General features: G+C 43.5%; 1 protein-coding gene across 2 annotated transcripts; it reads right to left on the bottom strand.

Moving 5' to 3' along the window:
- Positions 1 to 230: 230 nt before the first annotated feature.
- On the bottom strand, positions 231 to 21781 carry LOC311114129 (ubiquitin carboxyl-terminal hydrolase 12-like). 2 transcript variants are annotated; one of them, XM_084189407.1, is made up of 10 exons: positions 21622 to 21781; positions 17259 to 17339; positions 16931 to 17070; positions 16707 to 16780; positions 16343 to 16587; positions 15910 to 15986; positions 15674 to 15757; positions 14301 to 14498; positions 12780 to 12858; positions 231 to 1349 (listed from the first exon to the last, which is right to left on the bottom strand). In XM_084189407.1, exons 1-10 carry the CDS (start codon positions 21667 to 21669, stop codon positions 1248 to 1250), a joined length of 1128 nt encoding a protein of 375 aa, XP_084045533.1. In that variant the 5' UTR covers positions 21670 to 21781; the 3' UTR covers positions 231 to 1247. The 2 variants fall into 2 exon arrangements, with proteins under 2 accessions (XP_084045533.1, XP_084045532.1); XM_084189406.1 differs by lacking the exon at positions 231 to 1349 and adding an exon at positions 1604 to 1965 and having other exon boundaries at positions 21622 to 21778.
- Between the last annotated feature and the right edge of the window lie 455 nt (positions 21782 to 22236).

Raw genomic sequence — 22236 nt, 5'->3', positions numbered from 1 at the left:
CCACTCCTACTCTGAGAAGCTTTATGATTCGTGGGCCATATCCCATTTAGCGCTCTGTTGAGAGAAACTGGCTGTTCCAAAATCCGCACTAGCATACTACTTAGAATATATTGGGCATGCATACTTAGTAGTGCGCTAGTATAGATATCGGGACATAGCCTATAAATAGTGAAGTTAGGTTAGTTACCCCAACTGGCAGTGTAGCACATACTTAAATATAATCAACCAAATAACAGATATGTTTGGTTTACTTGTGCATTCAAAAACCTAAAACAGGAAACGTCTGTCTACTTCAGGCTCTGATTGGAAGGTTCTGATCAGGTGACAGGAAGTGGAGGAGCTAAATGTTGCAGCAGCCAATCGGGTTTATTCTGCGTTACACAGAGGATGGCAGGGCGACGTCCAAAATGAGAGCCCACTCCATATATAGTGAACCAAGTTTGGAGTGCACTAGATAAAGGAATAGGGTACAATTGACACCAAGGAGGAACTTGCTTGATTAGGAGACTTGCTTGATTAGGAGACGTACAACATACACGTTGTTGGCAGGCGTTTTGTAGTGTGTGGTGTAGTTTGCTGTTGTTGCCAGAGGGGGGAGCTAGAGCGCATGTGTGTCCCTTTAAAACAGATGGTAATATTTATATGTGCAGCTTTCGGCATCCAAACCATAATATAACACAAACAGATCTGGCCTGCTGAACTGCATATGGACCAAACTCTTCTCTCCACTCCACTCTCCAAACTAACAACAACTGGCAACAAAGTAAGGAGAACATTCAGGAAATGGCAGATCCACTTTTCATCCTACCAAACTCCTGTTTAACACCACTGCAGTGGCACTGTTTGACAAGGACACCAGTAATGTTGCCACCCACACCAGTAATGTAATGGGAGAGCTAGCCAACACAACATATATTTCTAATCTGCTGTCAAACCAAAGAGAGAGACCATCAGGACGATCTTGACTACGATGATGACTATGACAAAGCATAACGATCCCTAATCGCTGATCTTCTTCTGCAATGTCAAATCCTGTCACACTGATGGGTTGCTCGGCCATCGTTGGCTCCTGTCTGCTGAAGATCCTCCATCCATCCTCTTGGCGCTCCACAGTGCAAAGCTCCGCTGTAAAGCCTGGATATTTATAACGGATGGTGGGGTGGGCTGGGCTGGGCTGGGCGGGGCGGGGCCTGTGGCAGCCCAAGCCCCTCCCTCTCAAATGCTGAGTCCCAATCCCATTGGCTGGTTCAGTCCCGGGACTGGTAGAACAGGATGTAACCTGACTCAGAGTTCTTGGAAATGTCCGACGTCAGACCGTAGAACTCCTCGATCGCCTGGGCGTCGATTTTCTAGAGAGTAGGAGAGGATGAGAAGAGGGAGGAGTTTAAGATTAGAGATGAAGGACAAGAGACACCATAACCATCATAACCTGTTACTCACCATATGTTTTCTTCTGTCTCGAGACAGACGTAGAGCGACGTATAGTTCACCATATACATACAGTACCAGTCAAAAGTTTGGACACACCTACTCATTCAACGGTTTTTCTTTATTTTTAAAAAATGTTCTATATTGTAGAAAAATAGTGAAGACATCAAAACTATGAAATAACACATATGGAATTATGTACTAACCAAAACAGAGTTCAACAAATCAAAATATATTTTATATTTGAGATTCTTCAAAGTAGCCACCCTTTGCCTTGATGACAGCTTTGCACACTCTTGACATTCTCTCAACCAGCTTCATGAGGAATGCTTTTCCAACAGTCTTGAATGAGTTCCCACATATGCTGAGCACTTTTGGCTGATTTTCCTTCACTCTGTGGTCCAACTCATCCCAAACCATCTCAATTGGGTTGAGGCTGGGTGATTGTGGAGGCCAGGTCATCTGCTGCAGCATTCCATCACTCTCCTTGGTCAAATAGCCCTTACACAGCCTGGAAGTGTGTTTTGGGTCATTGTCCTGTTGAAAAACAAATGATAGTGGGACTAAGTGCAAACCAGATGGGATGGCGTATCGCTGCAGAATGCTGTGGTAGCCATGCTGGTTAAGTGTGCCTTGAATTCTAAATAAATCACAGTGTCACCAGCAAAGCACCCCCACACCATCATACCACCTCCTCCATGCTTTACGGTGGGAACCACACACGCGGAGATCATCCGTTCACCTACCCTGCGTCTCACAAAGACACGGCGGTTGGAACCAAAAATCTCAAAATTGAACTCATCAGACCAAAGGACAGACTTCCACCGGTCTAATGTCCATTGCTCGTGTTTCTTGGCCCAAGCAAGTCTCTTCTTATTATTGATGTCCTTTAGTAGTGGTTTCTTTGCAGCAATTCGACCATGAAGGCCTGATTCACACAGTCTCCTCTGAAGAGTTGATGTTGAGATGTGTCTGTTACTTGAACTCTGTGAAGCATTTATTTGGGTTGCAATTTCTGAGGCTGGTAACTCTAATGAGCTTATCCTCTGCAGCAGAGGTAACTCTGGGTCTTCCATTCCTGTGGCGGGCCTCATGAGAGCCTGTTTCATCATAGCGCTTGATGGTATTTGCGACTGCACTTGAAGAAACTTTAAAAAGTTCTACATTTTCTGGATTGACTGACCTTCATGTCTTAAAGTAATGATGGACTGTTGTTTCTCTTTGCTAGTTTGAGCTGTTCTTGCCATAAAATGGACTTGGTCTTTTACCAAACAAAGCTATCTTCTGTTTACCACCCATACCTTGTCACAACACAACCGATATATATATATATATATATATACACACATACATACATACACACACACACATACACACACACCACAAGTCAAAAGTTTGGACACCTACTCAGTCAAAGGTTTTTCTTTATTTTTGCACTGTAGAAAAATAGTGAAGACATCAAAACTATGAAATAACACACATGGAATCATGTAGTTAACAAAATAGTGTTAAAAAAAATCAAGACATATTTTATATTTGAGATTCTTCAAATAGCCACTCTTTGCCTTGATGACAGCTTTGCACACTCTTGGCATTCTCTCAACCAGCTTCATGAGGTAGTCACCTGGAATGCATTTCAATTAACAGGTGTGCCTTGTTAAAAGTTAATTTGTGGAATTTATTTCCTTCTTAATGCATTTGAGCCAATCAGTGTGTTGTGACAAGTTACAGAAGACAGCCCTATTTGGTAAAAGACCAAGTCCATATTATGGCAAGAACAGCACAAATAAGCAAAGAGAAATGCCAGTCCATCATTACTTTAAGTCATGAAGGTCAGTCAATATGGAACATTTCAAGAACAAGTGCAGTCGCAAATACCATCAAGCGCTATGATGAAACGGGCTCTCATGAGGACCGCCACAGGAATGGAAGACCCAGAGTTACCTCTACTGCAGAGGGTAAGCTCATTAGAGTTACCAGCCTCAGAAACTGCAGCCCAAATAAATGCTTCACAGAGTTCAAGTCTCAGACACATCAACTGTTCAGAGGGGACTGTGTGAATCAGGCCTTCATGGTTGAATTGCTGCAAAGAAACCACTACTAACGGACACCAATAATAAGAAGAGAACTGCTTGGTCAAAGAAACACGAGCAATGGACATTAGACCGGTGGAAATCTGTCCTTCGGTCTGGAGTCCAAATTGGAGATTTTTGGTTCCAACTGCTGTGTCTTTGTGAGACGCGGTGTGGGTGAACGGATGATCTCTGCACGTTTAGTTCCCACCTTAAAGCATGGAGGAGGAGGAGGTGTTATGGTGTGGGGGTGCTTTGCTGGTGACACGGTCTGTGATTTATTTAGTATAAAGAAGGTACACTTAACCAACATGGCTACCACAGCAATACGCCATCCCATCTGGTTTGGGCTTAGTGGGACTATCATTTGTTTTTCAACAGAACAATGACCCGACACACCTCCAGGCTGTGTAAGGGCTATTTGATTTAAGAAGGAGAGTGATGGAGTGGTGAATCAGATGACCTGGCCTCCACAATCCCCAGACCTCAACCAAATTGAGATGGTTTGGGATGAGTCGGACCGCAGAGTGAAGGAAATGCAGCCAACAAGTGCTCAGCATATGTGGGAACTCCTTCAAGACTGTTGGAAAAGCATTCCAGGTGAAGCTGCTTGAGAGAATGCCAAGAGTGTGCAAAGCTGTCATCAAGGCAAAGGGTGTCTATTTGAAGAATCTCAAATATGAAATATATTTTAATTTGTTTAACACTTTTTTGGTTACTACATGATTCCATATGTGTTATTTCATAGTTTTGATGCCTTCACTATTATTATACAATGTAGAAAATAGTAAAAAATTAAGAAAAACCCTTGAATGAGTAGGTGTTCTAAAACTTTTGACCGGTAGTGTATATAGTTCAGCATATACAGTGAGGGGAAAAAAAGTATTTGATCCCCTGCTGATTTTGTACATTTGCCCACTGACAAAGAAATGATCAGTCTATAATTTTAAATGGTAGGTTTATTTTAACAGTGAGAGACAGAATAACATCAAAAAAATCCAGAAAAACGCATATAACAAATGTTATTATTTGATTTGCATTTTAATGAGGGAAATAAGTATTTGACCCCTCTGCAAAACATGACTTAGTACTTGGTGGCAAAACCCTTGTTGGCAATCACAGAGGTCAGACATTTCTTGTAGTTGGCCACCAGGTTTGCACACATCTCAGGAGGGATTTTGTCCCACTACTCTTTGCAGATCTTCTCCAAGTCATTCAAGTTGAGGCTGACGTTTGGCAACTCGAACCTTCAGCTCCCTCCACAGATTTTCTATGGGATTAAGGTCTGGAGACTGGCTAGGCCACTCCAGGACCTTAATGTGCTTCTTCTTGAGCCACTCCTTTGTTGCCTTGGCCATGTGTTTTGGGTCATTGTCATGCTGAAATACCCATCCACTACCCATTTTCAATGCCCTGGCTGAGGGAAGGAGGTTCTCACCCAAGATTTGACGGTACATAGCACCGTCCATTTGATGCGTTGAAGTTGTCCTGTCCCCTTAGTAGAAAAACACCCCCAAAGCATAATGTTTCCACCTCCATGTTTGACGGTGGGGATGGTGTTCTTGGGGTCATACGCAGCATTCCTCCTCCTCCAAACACGGCGAGCTGAGTTGTTGCCAAAGAGCTCAATTTTGGTCTCATCTGACCACAACACTTTCACCCAGTTCTCCTCTGAATCATTCAGATGTTCATTGGCAAACTTCAGACAGCCCTGTATATGTGCTTTCTTGAGCAGGGGGACCTTGCGGGCGCTGCATGATTTCAGTCCTTCACGGCGTAGCGTGTTACCAATTGTTTTCTTGGTGACTATGGTCCCAGCTGCCTTGAGATCATTGACAAGATCCTCCCGTGTAGTTCTTGGCTGATTCCTCACCGTTCTCATGATCATTGCAACTCCACGAGGTGAGATCTTGCATGGAGCCCCAGGCCAAGGGAGATTGACAGTTCTTTTGTGTTTCTTCCATTTGCGAATAATCGCACCAACTGTTGTCACCTTCTCACCAAGCTGCTTGGTGATGGTCTTGTAGCCCATTCCAGCCTTGTGTAGGTCTACAATCTTGTCCCTGATATCCTTGGAGAGCTCTTTGATATTGGCCATGGTGGAGAGTTTGGAATCCGATTGATTGATTGCTTCTGTGGACAGGTGTATTTTATACAGGTAACAAGCTGAGATTAGGAGCACTCCCTTTAAGAGTGTGCTCCTAATCTCAGCTCGTTACCTGTATAAAAGACACCTGGGAGCCAGAAATCTTTCTGTTTGAGAGGGGGTCAAATACTTATTTCCCTCATTAAAATGCAAATCAATTTATAACATTTTTGACATGTGTTTTTCTGGATTGTTTTGTTGTTATTATGTCTCTCACTGTTCAAATAAACCTACCATTAAGATTATAGACTGATCATTTCTTTGTCAGTGGGCAAACGTACAAAATCAGCAGGGGATCAAATACTTTTCTCCCCTCACTGTAGTTCACAACTTTTCTCCATGTGTAAAGCTCAGCTGGTAGAGCACGGCGCTTGTAACGCCAAGGTAGTGGGTTCGATCCCCGGTACCTCCCATACACAAAAAAAATGTATGCACGCATGACTGTAAGTCGCTTTGGATAAAAGCGTCTGCTAAATGGCATATTATATTATTATTATTATTATAAAGAGAGCCCTGTATTTCTGTGTTCTGTGTTAGTGGTCATACACATTTTGGAACTCTTTAAGAATAGTATTATGGTTATGATACATTTAGGGCTGGGCGATATGGACAAAATTCCATATCGCGAATTACTTGCCTGAATTGATGCGATAACGATTAGTTGAACGATAACTTTATAACACTAATGTGCACCACATTTATTTTTTAATTATTTTCAGTTTATCGTCCCAGGTAGAACATGTAGATACAAACAACCCTCAGTGAGGTTTTAGAGGCCCTCCTCTTAGCCGCAGAGACTAAATGTAGCTGGTTTAAAGCGAATTTCCTGCAATTCTACACATTTGGCTTATGAAGTGTTCTCATCCTACCCGAGTGACTCAAACATAGTCAATGGGGGCCCCATGCCATGAAATGTTTTGATTCTCTCTGACTGTCTAGTTTTTATTTTGGTGATAGTTCTCAAATATTCTTATTTAAAAATGATATTGCTCCATTACATTTTCTACATACTTTATATATTGTTTTAGTCATTTCATTTTACACTGAAAACATTTTACCATCCCGAAAAGAAATCACACATTTGGAATATATATATATATTTTTTTATGTTGTGGTGCTGCTGCTAAATGCTTATAGGGGAAAAACTGGATCTAGGATCAGCCTACTGTCCCTAAACCCTAACCATTCAAAAGGTAAAACCCAAACCTGATCTGAGACCAGTGTCTTGGAGTTAACATGTTACCAAGCGGAAACTCCATCACTCAGCCAGATCCTGCACGTCCACCAGATGTTCAGATGGGACTCTTTCCCATAGTGGAAAAAACCACTAGACACTGATCTAAGATCAGTTTTGCATTCTCCCCTCTAATGGTTACACTGGGTAAACAGAGTAAGATGATCCTAGAGCTGTGCCTATGGGAAGTGTCTACCCGGAATGGAAAAAGCAGGCCCCTCGATTGCTATAACATACCACTGCGGGTACATTTAAAACAAAACCATATATGGGGAGAACAAGTATTTGAAACACTGCCGATTTTGCAGGTTTTCCTACTTACAAAGCATGTAGAGGTCTGTAATTTTTATCATAGGTACACTTCAACTGTGAGAGACGAAATCTAAAACAAAAATCCAGAAAATCACATTGTATGATTTTTAAGTTATTAATTTGCATTTTATTGCATGACTTAAGTATTTGATCACCTACCAACCAGTAAGAATTCCGTCTCTCACAGACCTGTTAGTTTTTCTTTAAGAAGCCCTCCTGTTCTCCACTCGTTACCTGTATAAAAGACACCTGTCCACACAATCAAACAGACTCCAACCTCTCCACAATGGCCAAGACCAGAGAGCTGTGTAAGGACATCAGGGATAAAATTGTAGACCTGCACAAGGCTGGGATGGGCTACAGGACAATAGGCAAGCAGCTTGGTGAGAAGGCAACAACTGTTGGCGCAATTATTAGAAAATGGAAGAAGTTCAAGATGACGGTCAAACACCCTCGGTCTGGGGCTCCATGCAAGATCTCACCTCGTGGGGCATCAATGATCATGAGGAAGGTGAGGAATCAGCCCAGAACTACACGCAGGACCTGGTCAATGACCTGAAGAGAGCTGGTACCACAGTCTCAAAGAAAACCATTAGTAACACACTACACCGTCATGGATTAAAATCCTGCAGCGCACGCAAGGTCCCCCTGCTCAAGCCAGCGCATGTCCAGGTCCATCTGAAGTTTGCCAATGACCATCTGGATGATCCAGAGCAGAAATGGGAGAAGGTCATGTGGTCTGATGAGACAAAAATAGAGCTTTTTGGTCTAAACGCCACTCGCCGTGTTTGGAGGAAGAAGAAGGATGAGTACAACCCCAAGAACACCATCCCAACCGTGAAGCATGGAAACATCATTCTTTGGGGATGCTTTTCTGCAAAGGGGACAGGACGACTGCACCGTATTGAGGGGAGGATGGATGGGGCCATGTATCGCGAGATCTTGGACAACAACCTCCTTCCCTCAGTAAGAGCATTGAAGATGGGTCGTGGCTGGGTCTTCCAGCATGACAACGACCCAAAACACACAGCCAGGGCAACTAAGGAGTGGCTCCGTAAGAAGCATCTCAAGGTCCTGGAGTGGCCTAGCCAGTCTCCAGACCTGAACCCAATAGAAAATCTTTGGAGGGAGCTGAAAGTCTGTATTGCCCAGTGACAGCCCCAAAACCTGAAGGATCTGGAGAAGGTCTGTATGGAGGAGTGGGCCAAAATCCCTGCTGCAGTGTGTGCAAACCTGGTCAAGACCTACAGGAAACGTATGATCTCTGTATTTGCAAACAAAGGTTTCTGTACCAAATATTAAGTTCTGCTTTTCTGATGTATCAAATACTTATGTCATGCAATAAAATTACAGACCTCTACATGCTTTGTAAGTAGGAAAACCTGCAAAATCAGCAGTGTATCAAATACTTGTTCTCCCCACTGTACTACTATTGTGTGGACTAAGAGCCATGTATTTAGAGTTGGGACATTGAGGGTTCTACATTATGATGCATTTACATGAAAACTAAATTATATGGCAGCCATGTTAGCTCCCCATTAACATTACATGGGGAATATTTGACCAATGCTATGTCACTGAATGTCTAGAATTAGAACATTTCAAATTCTAAGTTGGCCCAACTCTCTAAATATACACTGAACCAAAATATAAATGCAACATGTAAAGTGTTGGTGCCACGTTTCATGTGCTGAAATAAATGACCCTAACATTTTTCCAGACAAACAAAAAGCTTGTTTCTCTCAAATTTGGTGCACAAATTTGTTTTACATCCCTGTTAGTGAACAGTTCTCCTTTGCCAAGATAATCCATCCACCTGATGGTGTGACATAAAGAAGCTGATTAAACGGCATGCTCATTACAGGTGCACCTTGTGCTGGGGACAATAAAATGCCACTAAAATGTGCAGTTTTGTCACAACACAATGCCACAGATGTCTCAAGTTGAGGGAGCGTTCAATTGGCATGCTGACTACAGGAATGTCCACCAAAGCTGTTGCCAGATAATTAAATGTTCATAAGCCACCTCCAACGTCGTTTTGGAGAATTTGGCAGTACGTCCAACTGGCCTCACAACCGCAGACCACGTGTAACCACACCAGCCCAGGACCTCCACATCCGGCTTCTTCAGCTGCAGGATTGTCTGAGACCAGCCACCCGGACAGCTGATGAAACTGAGGAGTATTTCTGTCTGTAATGAATAATGAAGCCCTTTTGAGGGGAAAACTAATTCTGATTGGCTTGGCCTGGCTCCCCAGCCCAGTCATGTGAAATCCATAGATTAGGACCTAATTAATTCATTTCAATTGACTGATTTCCTTATATGAACTGTAACTCAGTAAAATCGTTGAAATTGTTGCGTTTATATTTTTGTTCAGTGCATTTGGAATGTATTCAGACCCCTTTACTTTTTCCACATTTTTTTAAAGCCTTATTCTAAAATGGATTAAATTGTTTTTCCCCCCTCAATCTATACAGGAAATGTTTGCACATTTATAAAAAACAAATTAAAACAATTAAATATCACACGGACAGCTGATGAAGCTGAGGATTATTAGCTAACATTTTTAAAAACCTGTTTTCGCTTTGTCATTACGGGGTATCGTGTGTAGATTGATGAGAAAAAAAATATTTGATCCATTTTAGAATAAGGCTGAAACGTAACAAAGTGTGGAAAAAGGGAAGAGGTCTGAATACTTTCAGAATGCACTGCACATGGCTCTGTGTGGACTTATTCCCAATGTGATCTGGGCTGAAAGCATTTCAACAGACACAGTCTACTTTACTTTCTACAAGGGGTGAAGTCGTTCATACTGTGCTATGAGTGAGTGAGTGAGTGAGTGAGTGAGACTACCATACGTACAACCCATCACACACACACCTTTTCACTTTCTCTCCCATGATCCTCCGGCTCATCCTACTAACTAATTTAAAACTGGTATTCCCAGCGTCTCTCCCGCTCCCAAATCCCTTATTCATAAAAATTCTCCATTACTCACACAGCCACCAGGATCTATCTGGGTCGACCGGAGCAGAGCGTAGCTCTCCATTACTCACACAGCCACCAGGATCTATCTGGGTCGACCGGAGCAGAGCGTAGCCCTCCATTACTCACACAGCCACCAGGATCTATCTGGGTCCACCGGAGCAGAGCGTAGCTCTCCATTACTCACACAGCCACCAGGATCTATCTGGGTCCACCGGAGCAGAGCGTAGCTCTCCATTACTCACACAGCCACCAGGATCTATCTGGGTCGACCGGAGCAGAGCGTAGCTCTCCATTACTCACACAGCCACCAGGATCTATCTGGGTCGACCGGAGCAGAGCGTAGCTCTCCATTACTCACACAGCCACCAGGATCTATCTGGGTCGACCGGAGCAGAGCGTAGCTCTCCATTACTCACACAACCACCAGGATCTATCTGGGTCCACCGGAGCAGAGCGTAGCTCTCCATTACTCACACAGCCACCAGGATCTATCTGGGTCCACCGGAGCAGAGCGTAGCTCTCCATTACTCACACAGCCACCAGGATCTATCTGGGTCCACCGGAGCAGAGCGTAGCTCTCCATTACTCACACAGCCACCAGGATCTATCTGGGTCGACCGGAGCAGAGCGTAGCTCTCCATTACTCACACAGCCACCAGGATCTATCTGGGTCCACCGGAGCAGAGCGTAGCTCTCCATTACTCACACAGCCACCAGGATCTATCTGGGTCGACCGGAGCAGAGCGTAGCTCTCCATTACTCACACAGCCACCAGGATCTATCTGGGTCGACCGGAGCAGAGCGTAGCTCTCCATTACTCACACAGCCACCAGGATCTATCTGGGTCGACCGGAGCAGAGCGTAGCTCTCCATTACTCACACAGCCACCAGGATCTATCTGGGTCGACCGGAGCAGAGCGTAGCTCTCCATTACTCACACAGCCACCAGGATCTATCTGGGTCCACCGGAGCAGAGCGTAGCTCTCCATTACTCACACAGCCACCAGGATCTATCTGGGTCCACCGGAGCAGAGCGTAGCTCTCCATTACTCACACAGCCACCAGGATCTATCTGGGTCCACCGGAGCAGAGCGTTCTGGGTCCACCGGAGCAGAGCGTAGCGGAAGGAGGAAGGCATTCCAGACTCCATTGGGAGCAGAAATCTTTCAAATACTTTTAGCGTTTTCTCTTGCCTGCCTGGAGCGCCAGATGTGTGGGGTTTGCACTCCTTGAGAGTATTATATTCGTTCCATTGTGCCAGGTAAGCATATTCAAGCCCAGATAAAGTATTTGAAATGATTGCAAATAGTACTTGAACCCAGGTCCGGCAGGGAGTAGGGGGATGGACTGCAGCCTGGAATACCTGATGGGTCTCTATGGATGCTGTAAATGAGTTAGTAGAATCTGAGATCTACTGGTTTACACTAGGAGTGTGAAAGCTATGCATTGTGTCAGTTGTTGACAACACATCATTACTGGAGGCGCCTGCAGAGACAGTTATTGCCTGGGCCGATCCGTAAAAACAACTGTTTATTTTACCGCTCTGTTTTGCTCGTCTCCAGCAAACCATATCTTTAACACTAGACTGGCCGGGCCTCAAGGCATCCCAGTTTAAGCCTTTGGGGCGTCAACATTCTAACGGCCTAATAAATACATTTAATACACGCTATCGCAAAAAATAATCATTTGGTTGTGTTTATGAAGGTCTTAAATATAATAATATTAGAATACAAAACACATTTCAAAGAACACAATAGCATTGTCATTAGTTTATGTTACAATTCTGTTAAGGCAGGTCTTAGGAAACATTATTAAAGTAAGAAAATTGATTTCAAAAAGAACAGAACAGCATATATTAAGTTGCATTATGTTACTAGTCTGTGCTCAGTAGCCTTGGCTATATGCTGCAGCGAGTGCTTAAGTGTGGAACACAAGGAATTGAGGTTATTCTACAAAAAAAAGTGAGAATTTGAAATGGACCCCATCTGCTCAATTTTGAGAGTTGTTTGACAAATGTAGGCGTTTTTGAAACCTTAGAATCTGCTCTTTCCAATAGATTATAGAAAACGACCTGCATGAACTTCGGTAGGATTATTTGAAAAAAAAGTTACTTTTTGGTAAACTCCGTTCCCTTCTTTGTCAATTACCCACGCTGCTCTGCAGTCTCTTCATTCACAAGGCAATTTATAATATTGTCACCCATCAGACTATTGTCTATTTATTCTTGTCTTTAGGCTACATCTATTATTATATGTGTGAAATTAGTATCGATATAGTTTAGGTGTAGTTTCGATGGGCCATTGTCAGATGTAGCCAACTGTCGGGTGAAGGAAGGGCGGGGCGGGGGGGAATGACATCATCCTAAAACTGCGGTTTGTAAATTCAAATCAAAATTCTAACAACGTTAGTTTGTTAAAGACTTACTTAGGAAAAGTCAAGGGCTGAGGGGTCATGACAAAAAACGGCAGAGATATAATTTGAGAACCCAGTTTGAGTGTTAGATAGGTGTCCTATAGATGAAGATTAGATTGAAGAAAGAGAGAAATAGAGGGGGGGGGGGGGGGGGGGGAGATTATTGAAGAGGTCAATCCCTCCTTACCTCTACGATGTCGTCATCAAACAGGAGCCAGAACCCATGACTCTTCACTATGGTGATGTAATGACCACGGTTTGGACCACTGGGGACAGAGAGAGGAAAGTATTCACACCCCTTTACTTTTTCCACATTTTGTGTTACAGCCTGAATTTAAAATGGATTAAATTGAGATGTTGTGTCACTGGCCTACACACAATACCACAATGTAAAAGTGGAATTATGTTTTTAGAAATGTTTACTAATTAATAACAATTGAAAACTGAAAATGTATTGAGTAAAGTATTCAACTCCTTTGATATGGCAAGCCTAAATATGTTCAGGAGTAAAAATCTGCCTAACAAGTCACATAACAAGTTGCATGGACTCCCTCAGTGCAATAATAGTGTTTAACATGATTTTTGAATGACTACCTCATCTCTGTAGCCTACACATACAATTATCTATAAGGTCCCTCAGTCGAGCAGTGAATTTCAAAACACAGATTCAACCACAAACACCAGGGAGATTTCCCAATGCTTCGCAAAGGGCACCCATTGATAGATGAGAAAAATATAATAATAAGCAGACATTGAATATGCCTTTGAGCATGGTGAAGTTATTAATTACACTTTGGATGGTGTAACAATACTCCCAGTCACTGCAAAGATACAGGCGTCCTTCCTAACTCAGTTGCCGGAGAGGAAGGAAACCGCTCAGGGATTTCACCATGAGGCCAATGGTAACTTTAAAACAGTTACAGAGTTTAATGTCTGTGATAGGAGAAAACTGAGTCTGGATCAACATTGCAGTTACTCCACAATAGTTACCTAAATGACAGAGTGAAGCCTGTACAGAATCAAAATATTCCAAAACATGCATTCTGTTTGCAATAAGGCACTAAAGTAATACTGCAAAAAATGTGACAAAGAAATTAATTTATGTCCTGAATACAAAGTGTTATGATCAACACCCAACTTGACAGAGGATGAAGAATTTTAAAAATAATAATGTGCAAATATTATACAATCCAGGTGTGCAAAGCTCTTAGAGACTTACCCAGAAAGACTCACAGCTGTAATCACTGACAAAGGTTATTCTAACATGTATTGACTCAGGGGTGTGAATACTTATGTAAATTAGATATTTCAATTTGCAAACATTTCTAATAACATGTTTTAACTTTTTCAGTATGGGGTATTGGTTGTAGATGGATATTTTTAACCTATTTTGAATTCAGGCTGTAACAACAACATGTGGAATACGTCCAGAAAGTATTCATACCCCTTAAGGCACTGTACACATTTTAGACAGGAGTTAATGACCACGGCTTGGACCACTGGAGACCGAGAGGACGACAGACATACACGTTAGAGTTATCACAAAAGACTGCTGTGTGTGTCTATCAATCTGTACGTCTGTTCAAGTTCCCAGAGACACACACCCTCGCTCTCTGTCTCTCGCTCTCTCTTTACCTTCCACAGTGGACGACCTCGGCAACCAGGTCGTACATGCGGTCGGGGTTGGTGTGTGTGCGTGTGACCGTACCTTCCACAGTGGACGACCACGGCGACCAGGTCATACATGCGGTCGGGGTTGGTGGCGTCTCCTGAGGTGTTGAAGAGGCGGAGCTCCAGAGGGAAGACGACACGATAGGACAGCTTGGTGTAGCGATGCAACTGGTCCATGTACTTAAACCTCTTCAGATGTAATGCCAGGATCATAGGGAGCTTCTTCACACGCATCCTATATAATATAATAATAATAATAATAATAATAATAATGATGAACAATGTTAGATTTAGTAAGGCGGCAGGTAGCCTAGCAGTTAAGAGTGTTGGGCCAGTACCTGAAAGGTTGCTGGTTCGAATCCCAGAGCCAACTAGGTGAAACATCTGCCGATGTGCCCTTGAGCAAGGCACTCAACCCTAATTGCTCCTGTAAGTCACTCGATAAGAGCGGCTGTTAATTGACTAAAACGTAAGTGTAAAATGTGGTATTAGGGTTAATGTTAGGGTTAGTATTAGGGTTAATGTTAGGATTAGTATTAGGGTTAATGTTAGTATTAGGGTTAATGTTAGGATTAGGGTTATTATTTAAACCTCTTCAGATGTAGCACCATTATCGTCACACGCATCCTATTTATAATAATATAGAACATATTCATATTTGACTGTAGGATAGGATGGTGTAGTGATGCAGCAAGGAATTGCTCTTATGCTGTGTGTTTTGTTAAGTGTGCAGATATTTCTATTTCTTTATTATATTTTTGGTATCTGGAAAACGGCGGATGTACGCAGCTGACGCAGTACACTGCTTTTGGAACTAAAGCCTTTCCATTCCTGCACCACCCAAATGAAGTGGGCTTTTTAGGGGGGAGTAGACGCCTGGACTGTGATGGTTGGGGCCCTTAGTTGGGAGTGTTTAAGTATTCAACCCCAGATACACAGCACCCTTCACACGCCTCTCCCCTATTTCACCTAGAAATGTTGTGCGTATGTTTTCATATGTAGGATGTGAGCCATTTTTAAAAATCTACGTAGTTCTGTCCTTGAGCTGTTCTTGTCTATTAATGGTCTGTATTATGTCATGTTTCATGTGGACCCCAGGAAGAGTAGCTGCTGCTTTCGCAACAGCTAATGGGGATTCTAATAAAATGCCAATACACTAATGGAGACGATCAAGTGCACTTAACATCCGAACATGGACCAGGCCAAGCTACAGTTTGTACTTCAGCCAGTTGGTATACAGAGCTGTATTCAAAACTAACTACAAAACACAACTCACTCTGCAGCATCCAAGTAAAAACAATAATGCACTTTTCAAAACAGACCATTTCTCCTAGCAACAACAGTGGCCATTTTTGTAGTGTTAGCCTGCATTTCCCACCATCATCATCTATGTCAAATCCAACTGCTCACCTTTTCTGTGCTTCCTGTTTACTCCGACACTGTTCACAGTAGTACTTGTATTCACTACAAAGTGTCTCGGTGTTGCTGAAACCCCTGTGGAGGGAAGAAACAGAGATGGAGCATTCACAGTGACGTCACGCATGGAGTAACGAAGTGGACTAACACTTTCTCCAACTGAACATGTCTGTGTGGTCCAGGTGTGTGTCAACACACACACACACACACACACACAAACACACACCTACCTGAGACAGTGTGTGATGGAGGTGTTCTGCTCCACGTCGACAGACAGGTCCAGGAAGTCCTCATCTTTACTGCTCACCTGGACACACAGAGCCAGGCAGGACACTGGTTACATTAACTCTAAACACAGTACAGTATCAGGAAACGGCTCATGGCCCCATTGAATTCCGTCATTTCAAATCCAATAACAGTCTCCATTTTGGCTCTCCTTCTGCCATTAAAAGTATTCGAAAACTGGCACAGGCAGACATCCATTACAGCTCCTGGGCCTATTAATTTCCTTTATTTCAAATGAAATAACAGTCTCCATTTTGGATCTCCCTCTCCCATCACAGTATAGTATTTGGAAACTGGCATAGCCCAGCCTCCATTACGGCTCTCTGCCCCATTCATCACCCTATTAACAGTCTTCATCTTGGATCTCCCTCCACTTACAGCTTCACAGTTGAGGCAGCGCGTCTCGTTGGTCAGGGTTCCCTGGAAGATCTCGTGGACCCAGGTCTGCTGTGTCTTCTCTTCCTCTCCTCCTCCCGTCCCGCCCCCAACTCCTCCGTTCTGCAACAGCTTTCCATTCTGCTGGCTCTCCTGGCTCCTCTCCTCCTGCAGCAGGTCAGCGATAGTGTTGAGGAGGTAGTTAAGGAACTCATGGGCATCCTGTTGCATGTAGTTGTCAAACAGCTCTGGAGGGAGAGAGAGAGAAGAAGGAAGAGCTTTGAATCGTCTAAAATTGCTACATTTCTCCGATCTCCATCCTTCCCTCTCCCACCTTCTCCCCACCACTCCTTCCTTCCTCCCTCACCATTTTCTTTCCTCAGTCGTGAGATGAATTTCTTGGGAGGGATGACTCCCACCTTCTTCTTCTGCGTGGCGATGCTGAAAAAAATCCATTGCAACTTATTATTACTTATTTCTAAGTGCTGGCCTTCTGCCCCATGTTCTCTCTTTTTTGGTTCCACCCTTTAAATTTGTTTACGCAAGAGGATAAGAGTGGAGCTAAGAGTTCCGCATGTTCTCTCCCTGTACCTGTTGAAGAGGTCAGAAAGACAGGTGAGCAGTGACTCTTTACGTCTGGGCTGGACCTTGTAGGCCAGGACCTTCTCCCTGAACGGACGGCAGAAGTAGAGGGCCTGCAGCACCGAGTTACAGTAGCAGGTGTTCCCGAACTGGAAAAATTAAAATTAAAAATAAGAGAGCACGAAGAGTATTGTGTTACAATTGTTGGCAAAAGTGTTACCATGGTACTGTTACCATGGTACTGTAACGATTGGCAAATATTGTGTTGGTGCAGGTGCATGCTGTGAAACTTACGTTGACCAATAGCTATGGTTAATATTGTTGTGTTGGTACTTACGTTGACCAATCCAAAGTAGTGTTCATTAACGGGAAACTGTTCTGGTCCAATCTCCTTCTCCAAAGCAGAGGCATTGGCGCCCTGGAAGACAAAGTAAGTATTACATGTACATTGATTTTAGCAAGCAGACACTATGATCCAGGCCGTATTCTAGGCAGGCCAACCATCTCAATATCCACACAAGCTGTTTAGCATTCTTGGATAACTTGTCATGCATTATAGGCTATTAAGTATGAATATTGGGACAACGGGTGAATCAAATTAGGCTATCTGACCCCTGAGTTCGGCACATCTAAGAAGTTAGTATGCTTGGCTTGAATGTAGTATGCTAGTATAATTATTGGGACAACGCCTAGTTAGATTCTCTTTGGCCAGCGCTACACACTGCTCAAGTGTATCCCCACCCCATTTGACCCCTAAGTTATCTTTGCGATGTGCAACAATATTTCACAACCATTATGTTAAGGCTTTTACAGAGCATCAAGTGCACCATCTGCCTGGGACTTCACTAGTCCAGCATCGCGTTGGGACAGAAGGTGTGGACCCATGGAGATAGAACTGTCACAGATGCCATGACGGAACAGATGTTTGGTCCCCCTAGTACTTATTCATCATTACACATTTCCTAGGCATTCATTAGCATGCTCTACAGTCTATGGCATCGTTATATAGGAAAGGCAACAGCTGATTGAATGACAAAATATCTGTGTCTGTCTGTGACGATTCCATATGACTCAACAGATCTAGAAGATGCAGAGACAGACGGAGGACAGGCCACACACACACACACATGGGTAAACTGGCTTTCTAACACCCTCATCGCGCACTCTAAATTAAGAAAGGCTGTGTGGGAGAATTCTCCCCGATGTCCGTCATTCCTCTCAGCCAAATTACGGTTCGACTTAAAATCGGTCACCGGATTATACGCTTCTTTGCCAGTGAGTTGGGAGTCGATGTAAATAAATAGTCACTTGTTTGTCAAATGTGGGGAGCCCTGAGAATATGATTATATAACAAACTCAGGGTGGCACTCTGGTGTCTCGTTGCCTGGCAACTGATGTTTAGACAGAGACGGGAGGAAACTGGTTGAGTTGCATTTCGGGTGGAACTTCTCTCCAGGTATTCCAGAATGATACAGCCAACCAGCACTCTGCCATTCCATAGAATTGAGCTGTTGGCTACATAACAAACCAATTAAGCTTGAGCTAAAAAGCATTGAGGGGACTCGATTATCTGGCCCGGGTTACCCCGGTGGGAGGAGTTTGCACCGGGTCAAAAGTGATTACATTCGTTTTGGAACCAGGCTCTCAGCTGCCCAGTTCTGGCTGAGAGCGAAGTTGGCTCAAAACAAAAGTGACGTAGGCTAGATTAAGCATGTGGAGTAATGAGTAGGATTCAGTGTTTTCACATGCAAACATAATTGCTCGATAAAAATGCTTTATCTGCCTTCCCAATGAAAACTGTACGGAGTAAAAAATAAATAAAAAAGGCAACATGTAAAGTGTTGGTCCCATGTTTCATTAGCTGAAATAAAACATCCCAGAAATGTTCCATACGCCACAAAACGCTTCTCTCAAATGTTGTGCACAAATTAGTTTTACATCCCTGTTAGTGAGCATTTCTCCTTTGCCAAGATAATCCATCCACCTGACAGGTCTGGCATATCAAGAAGCTGATTAAGCAGCATGATCAGTACACAGGTGCACCTTGTGTTGGGGACAATAAAAGGCCACTCTAAAGTGTGCAGTTGTGTCACAACACAATGCCACAGATGTCTCAAGTTGAGGGAGCATGCAATTGGAATGCTGACTGCAGGACTGTCCACCAGAGCAGTTGCCAGATAATTGAATGTTCATTTCTCTACGTATGCCGCCTCCAACGTCGTTTCAGAGAATTTGGCAGTACAGCCAACCGGCCTCACAACCGCAGACCACACGTAACCAGGCCAGCCCTGGACCTCCACATCGCAAATCCTCACCTTCGATGGCCACCGGCACGCTGGAGAAGTGTGCTCTTCACGGATGAATCGCGGTTTCAACTGTACGGGCAGATGGGTGTAGTGTGGGTGAGCGGTTTGCTGATGTCAATGTTGTGAACAGATTGACCCATGGTGGCGGTGAGGTTATGGTATTGGCAGACATAAGCTACGGACAACGAACACAATTTCATTTTATCGATGGCAATTTGAAAGCACAGAGATACCATGACGAGATCCTGATGCCCACCGTCGTGCCATTCATCCACCGCCATCACCTCATGTTTCAGCATCATAATGCCCGGCCCCATGTCGCAAGCATCTGTACACAATTCCTGGAAGCTGAAAATGTCTCAGTTCTTCCATGGCCTGCATACTCACCAGACATGTTACCCATTGAGCATGTTTGGGATGCTCTGGATCGACGTGTACGACAGCATGTTCCAGTTCCTGCCAATATCCAGCAACTTCGCACAGCCATTGAAGAGGAGTGGGACAACATTCCACAGGCCACAATCAACAGCCTGATCAACTCTATGTGAAGGAGACGTGTCGTGCTGTATGAGGCAAATGGTGGTCACAGCAGATACTGACTGGTTTTCTGATCCACGCCCCTACCTTAAAAAAAAAAAAAAAAAAGGTATCTGTGACCAACAGATGCATATCTTTATTCCCAGTCATGTGAAATCCATAGATTAGGGCCTAATGATTTGATTTCCTTATATGAAGTAAAATCTTTGAAATTGTTGCGTTTACATTTTTGTTCAGTGTAAATCATATTTTTTTAAATTACATTAAAATAATGAGATGGTGTTGGTGGCTTCTCAAAACAAATCAAATGTTATTCTCATAGGTGTCCTCTCAGGTAAAGGCAGAATATTCCTCATGAGACAGAATCCGTTTGCATGTGGACCCTTCTAGAGGACAGAGGCGGTCCCTTCTACGTAGAACAGGGGCTATATTTGTCCCCTAGTTCAGTGGTCCACTAACCCGACAGCCTGATGTGAAGGAGATGTGTTGCATGAGGCAAATGGTGGTCACACCAGATACAGACTGGTTCTCTGATCCACAGCCCTACTTTTTTTTTTTTAAGGTATCTGTGACCAACAGATGCATATCTGTATTCCCAGTAATGTGGAATCCATTAAGGTCTAATTTATTTATTTCAATTGACTGTTTTCCTTATATGAACTATAACGCTGTAAAATCTTTGAAATTGTTGCATGTTGCGTTTATATTTTTGTTCAGTATAGTTTGAAAATTCGAACACATATTTTATGGAAAATTGGACGTTTCTGGACGATGTTCCTTGCTGCCTTGTTGACAACATGACCCAGCGGCGCAGATTACTGTTCGATTTGAGAAGGGCGCTCCTCCCTCATCGCTTTTGGCCATTCACATCACCGGCCATATCCCGGTGCACCGCCGCTCAGGTTAATATAAGAGCCAATTTATGCTTGATCCGACAATGTGGTCGGAGGTGACGCAATTGCGAAGCCTCCAGAGGCACACAGACGCCAACTTGAGCTCTGTACCACATCGCAGTGCGCCTCAAATTTTGTAACATGACAGGTTGACGGTAGATGGGGGCGGGAGGTCCTGTATAAACACAAACTCACTTCCTTGTCAATACCCTGACTTCTGCAGAGGCCAGTAAATACTGCACAGCCAATGCAGACGTCACACCAGGCAGCGCCTTTAACTCCCTCTGACCTCTGCCTTTTAATAATAGCTATAGAGCTAGCTTACTTGCTAAACTCAGCTAACTAACTATGTTAAAATCTTGTTAACTAGTCAGAGGAATGTTGTTGGCAAGCATATGTTCAGTAGTAGCTGGCCATCTAAAATGTAGTTACTTGAAGTTGAAAGGTTGAGCAATGATTTCACTACTAGCTAGCTAGGTTCCAAATGATTTGATCAAATAAACGCCTACGATGACTGAGAAAGCTACATAGTTCGCCAAGTAACTGTCAAGACAGCTTTGTATTATTGATAACTAGCTAGCATCATCTCGTGGCTAGGATTATTGCTAGCCAACTAGCTAATGTTAGCTAGCTTGTTAGCTTAACTAGATACCCCTGTTCATCCACCTTCAGAACAAGCCCGTGCAGTCTAGTGATCCCAAAGATACTGGTTCTTCTATCGGTGGTGATACATTTAGTTGTTGAATTTCAAGAGGGCAAAGTATCAATTACAGCCAACTATTTATTAAATGTTTGCTTAGAGATCTAGCTAGGTACGTTAGCTAGCTGGCTAACTAGCCAACTTTCTGGAAAACCTCAGTCATGTCCTGTTAGCCAGGTTAGCTAGCATTAGCCAATTAGCTAGCTGCAAGGAGAACATCATCGCATAGGAAAGAACGAATTGTAAACAGAAAAAATACCGTACCATCGTACAAATCGAGGCGATCTTTCGGACTGTCATCAGTATTTCCATCCGTCTATCGCCATATTATTGGACCGAAACCCAATTTTAAAACGTTGACAGCCGCTACGGCTGTTGGAGTTCCGGGGAGACGCACGGTCCAGTTTGGGGATGAGGGAGTGTCGCTGGCTGGTTGATGCACGGTGCACTGCTGCCCAGATATACACTGTTTACTCATAGGCCAGTTTCTGGGCTCGGCAATTAGGAGGCGAGAACGAGGCTCGCAGTTTAAAGTGGAAGGATTATAATTGACGGGTCGTCGCGCAAATAATAAATTATAACAGGCTAAATTGTAGCCTAGTCTACCACTGCATGGTCATACAGAATAGAGGCAAAATGTGGAAATAGTTGGTTGAACTAAATTACTCTGTAGGCGTAGTCTATTTCCAAAAATATTTTGTTTTTAGCCTTCAATTCCAGCAATTGATTCAATGTACTCATTGAATTATACTTGACTGTCTTGAAATGTAGGCTAATAACCATTGGGGGAAAGACCCCCAGAAATGATATCCTATGCACCATTATGCTTGCCTATTCTATTCTAAACAGATAAAATGGCCAGATGCTAACAGGTCAGCG

This window comes from Coregonus lavaretus (genome assembly GCF_964263955.1).
Source record: "Coregonus lavaretus genome assembly, contig: HAP1_SCAFFOLD_5147, whole genome shotgun sequence".
Classification (NCBI taxonomy): domain Eukaryota; kingdom Metazoa; phylum Chordata; class Actinopteri; order Salmoniformes; family Salmonidae; genus Coregonus; species Coregonus lavaretus.
This window is presented reverse-complemented; position numbering and strand designations above follow the sequence as displayed.

Bases quoted from the DNA above. Each gene is read 5' to 3' on its own strand.
- LOC311114129 (XM_084189406.1), bottom strand. From the start codon at position 21,669: ATGGAAATACTGATGACAGTCCGAAAGATCGCCTCGATTTGTACGATG. The intron at 12,859-14,300 runs GTACGGTCACAC...CTCTGTCCCCAG, and splicing joins GTGGTCGTCCACTGTGGAAG to TGGTCCAAACCGTGGTCATT. The intron at 1,966-12,779 runs GTAAGGAGGGAT...GTTTTTCAACAG, and splicing joins TTGATGACGACATCGTAGAG to GACAATGACCCAAAACACAC.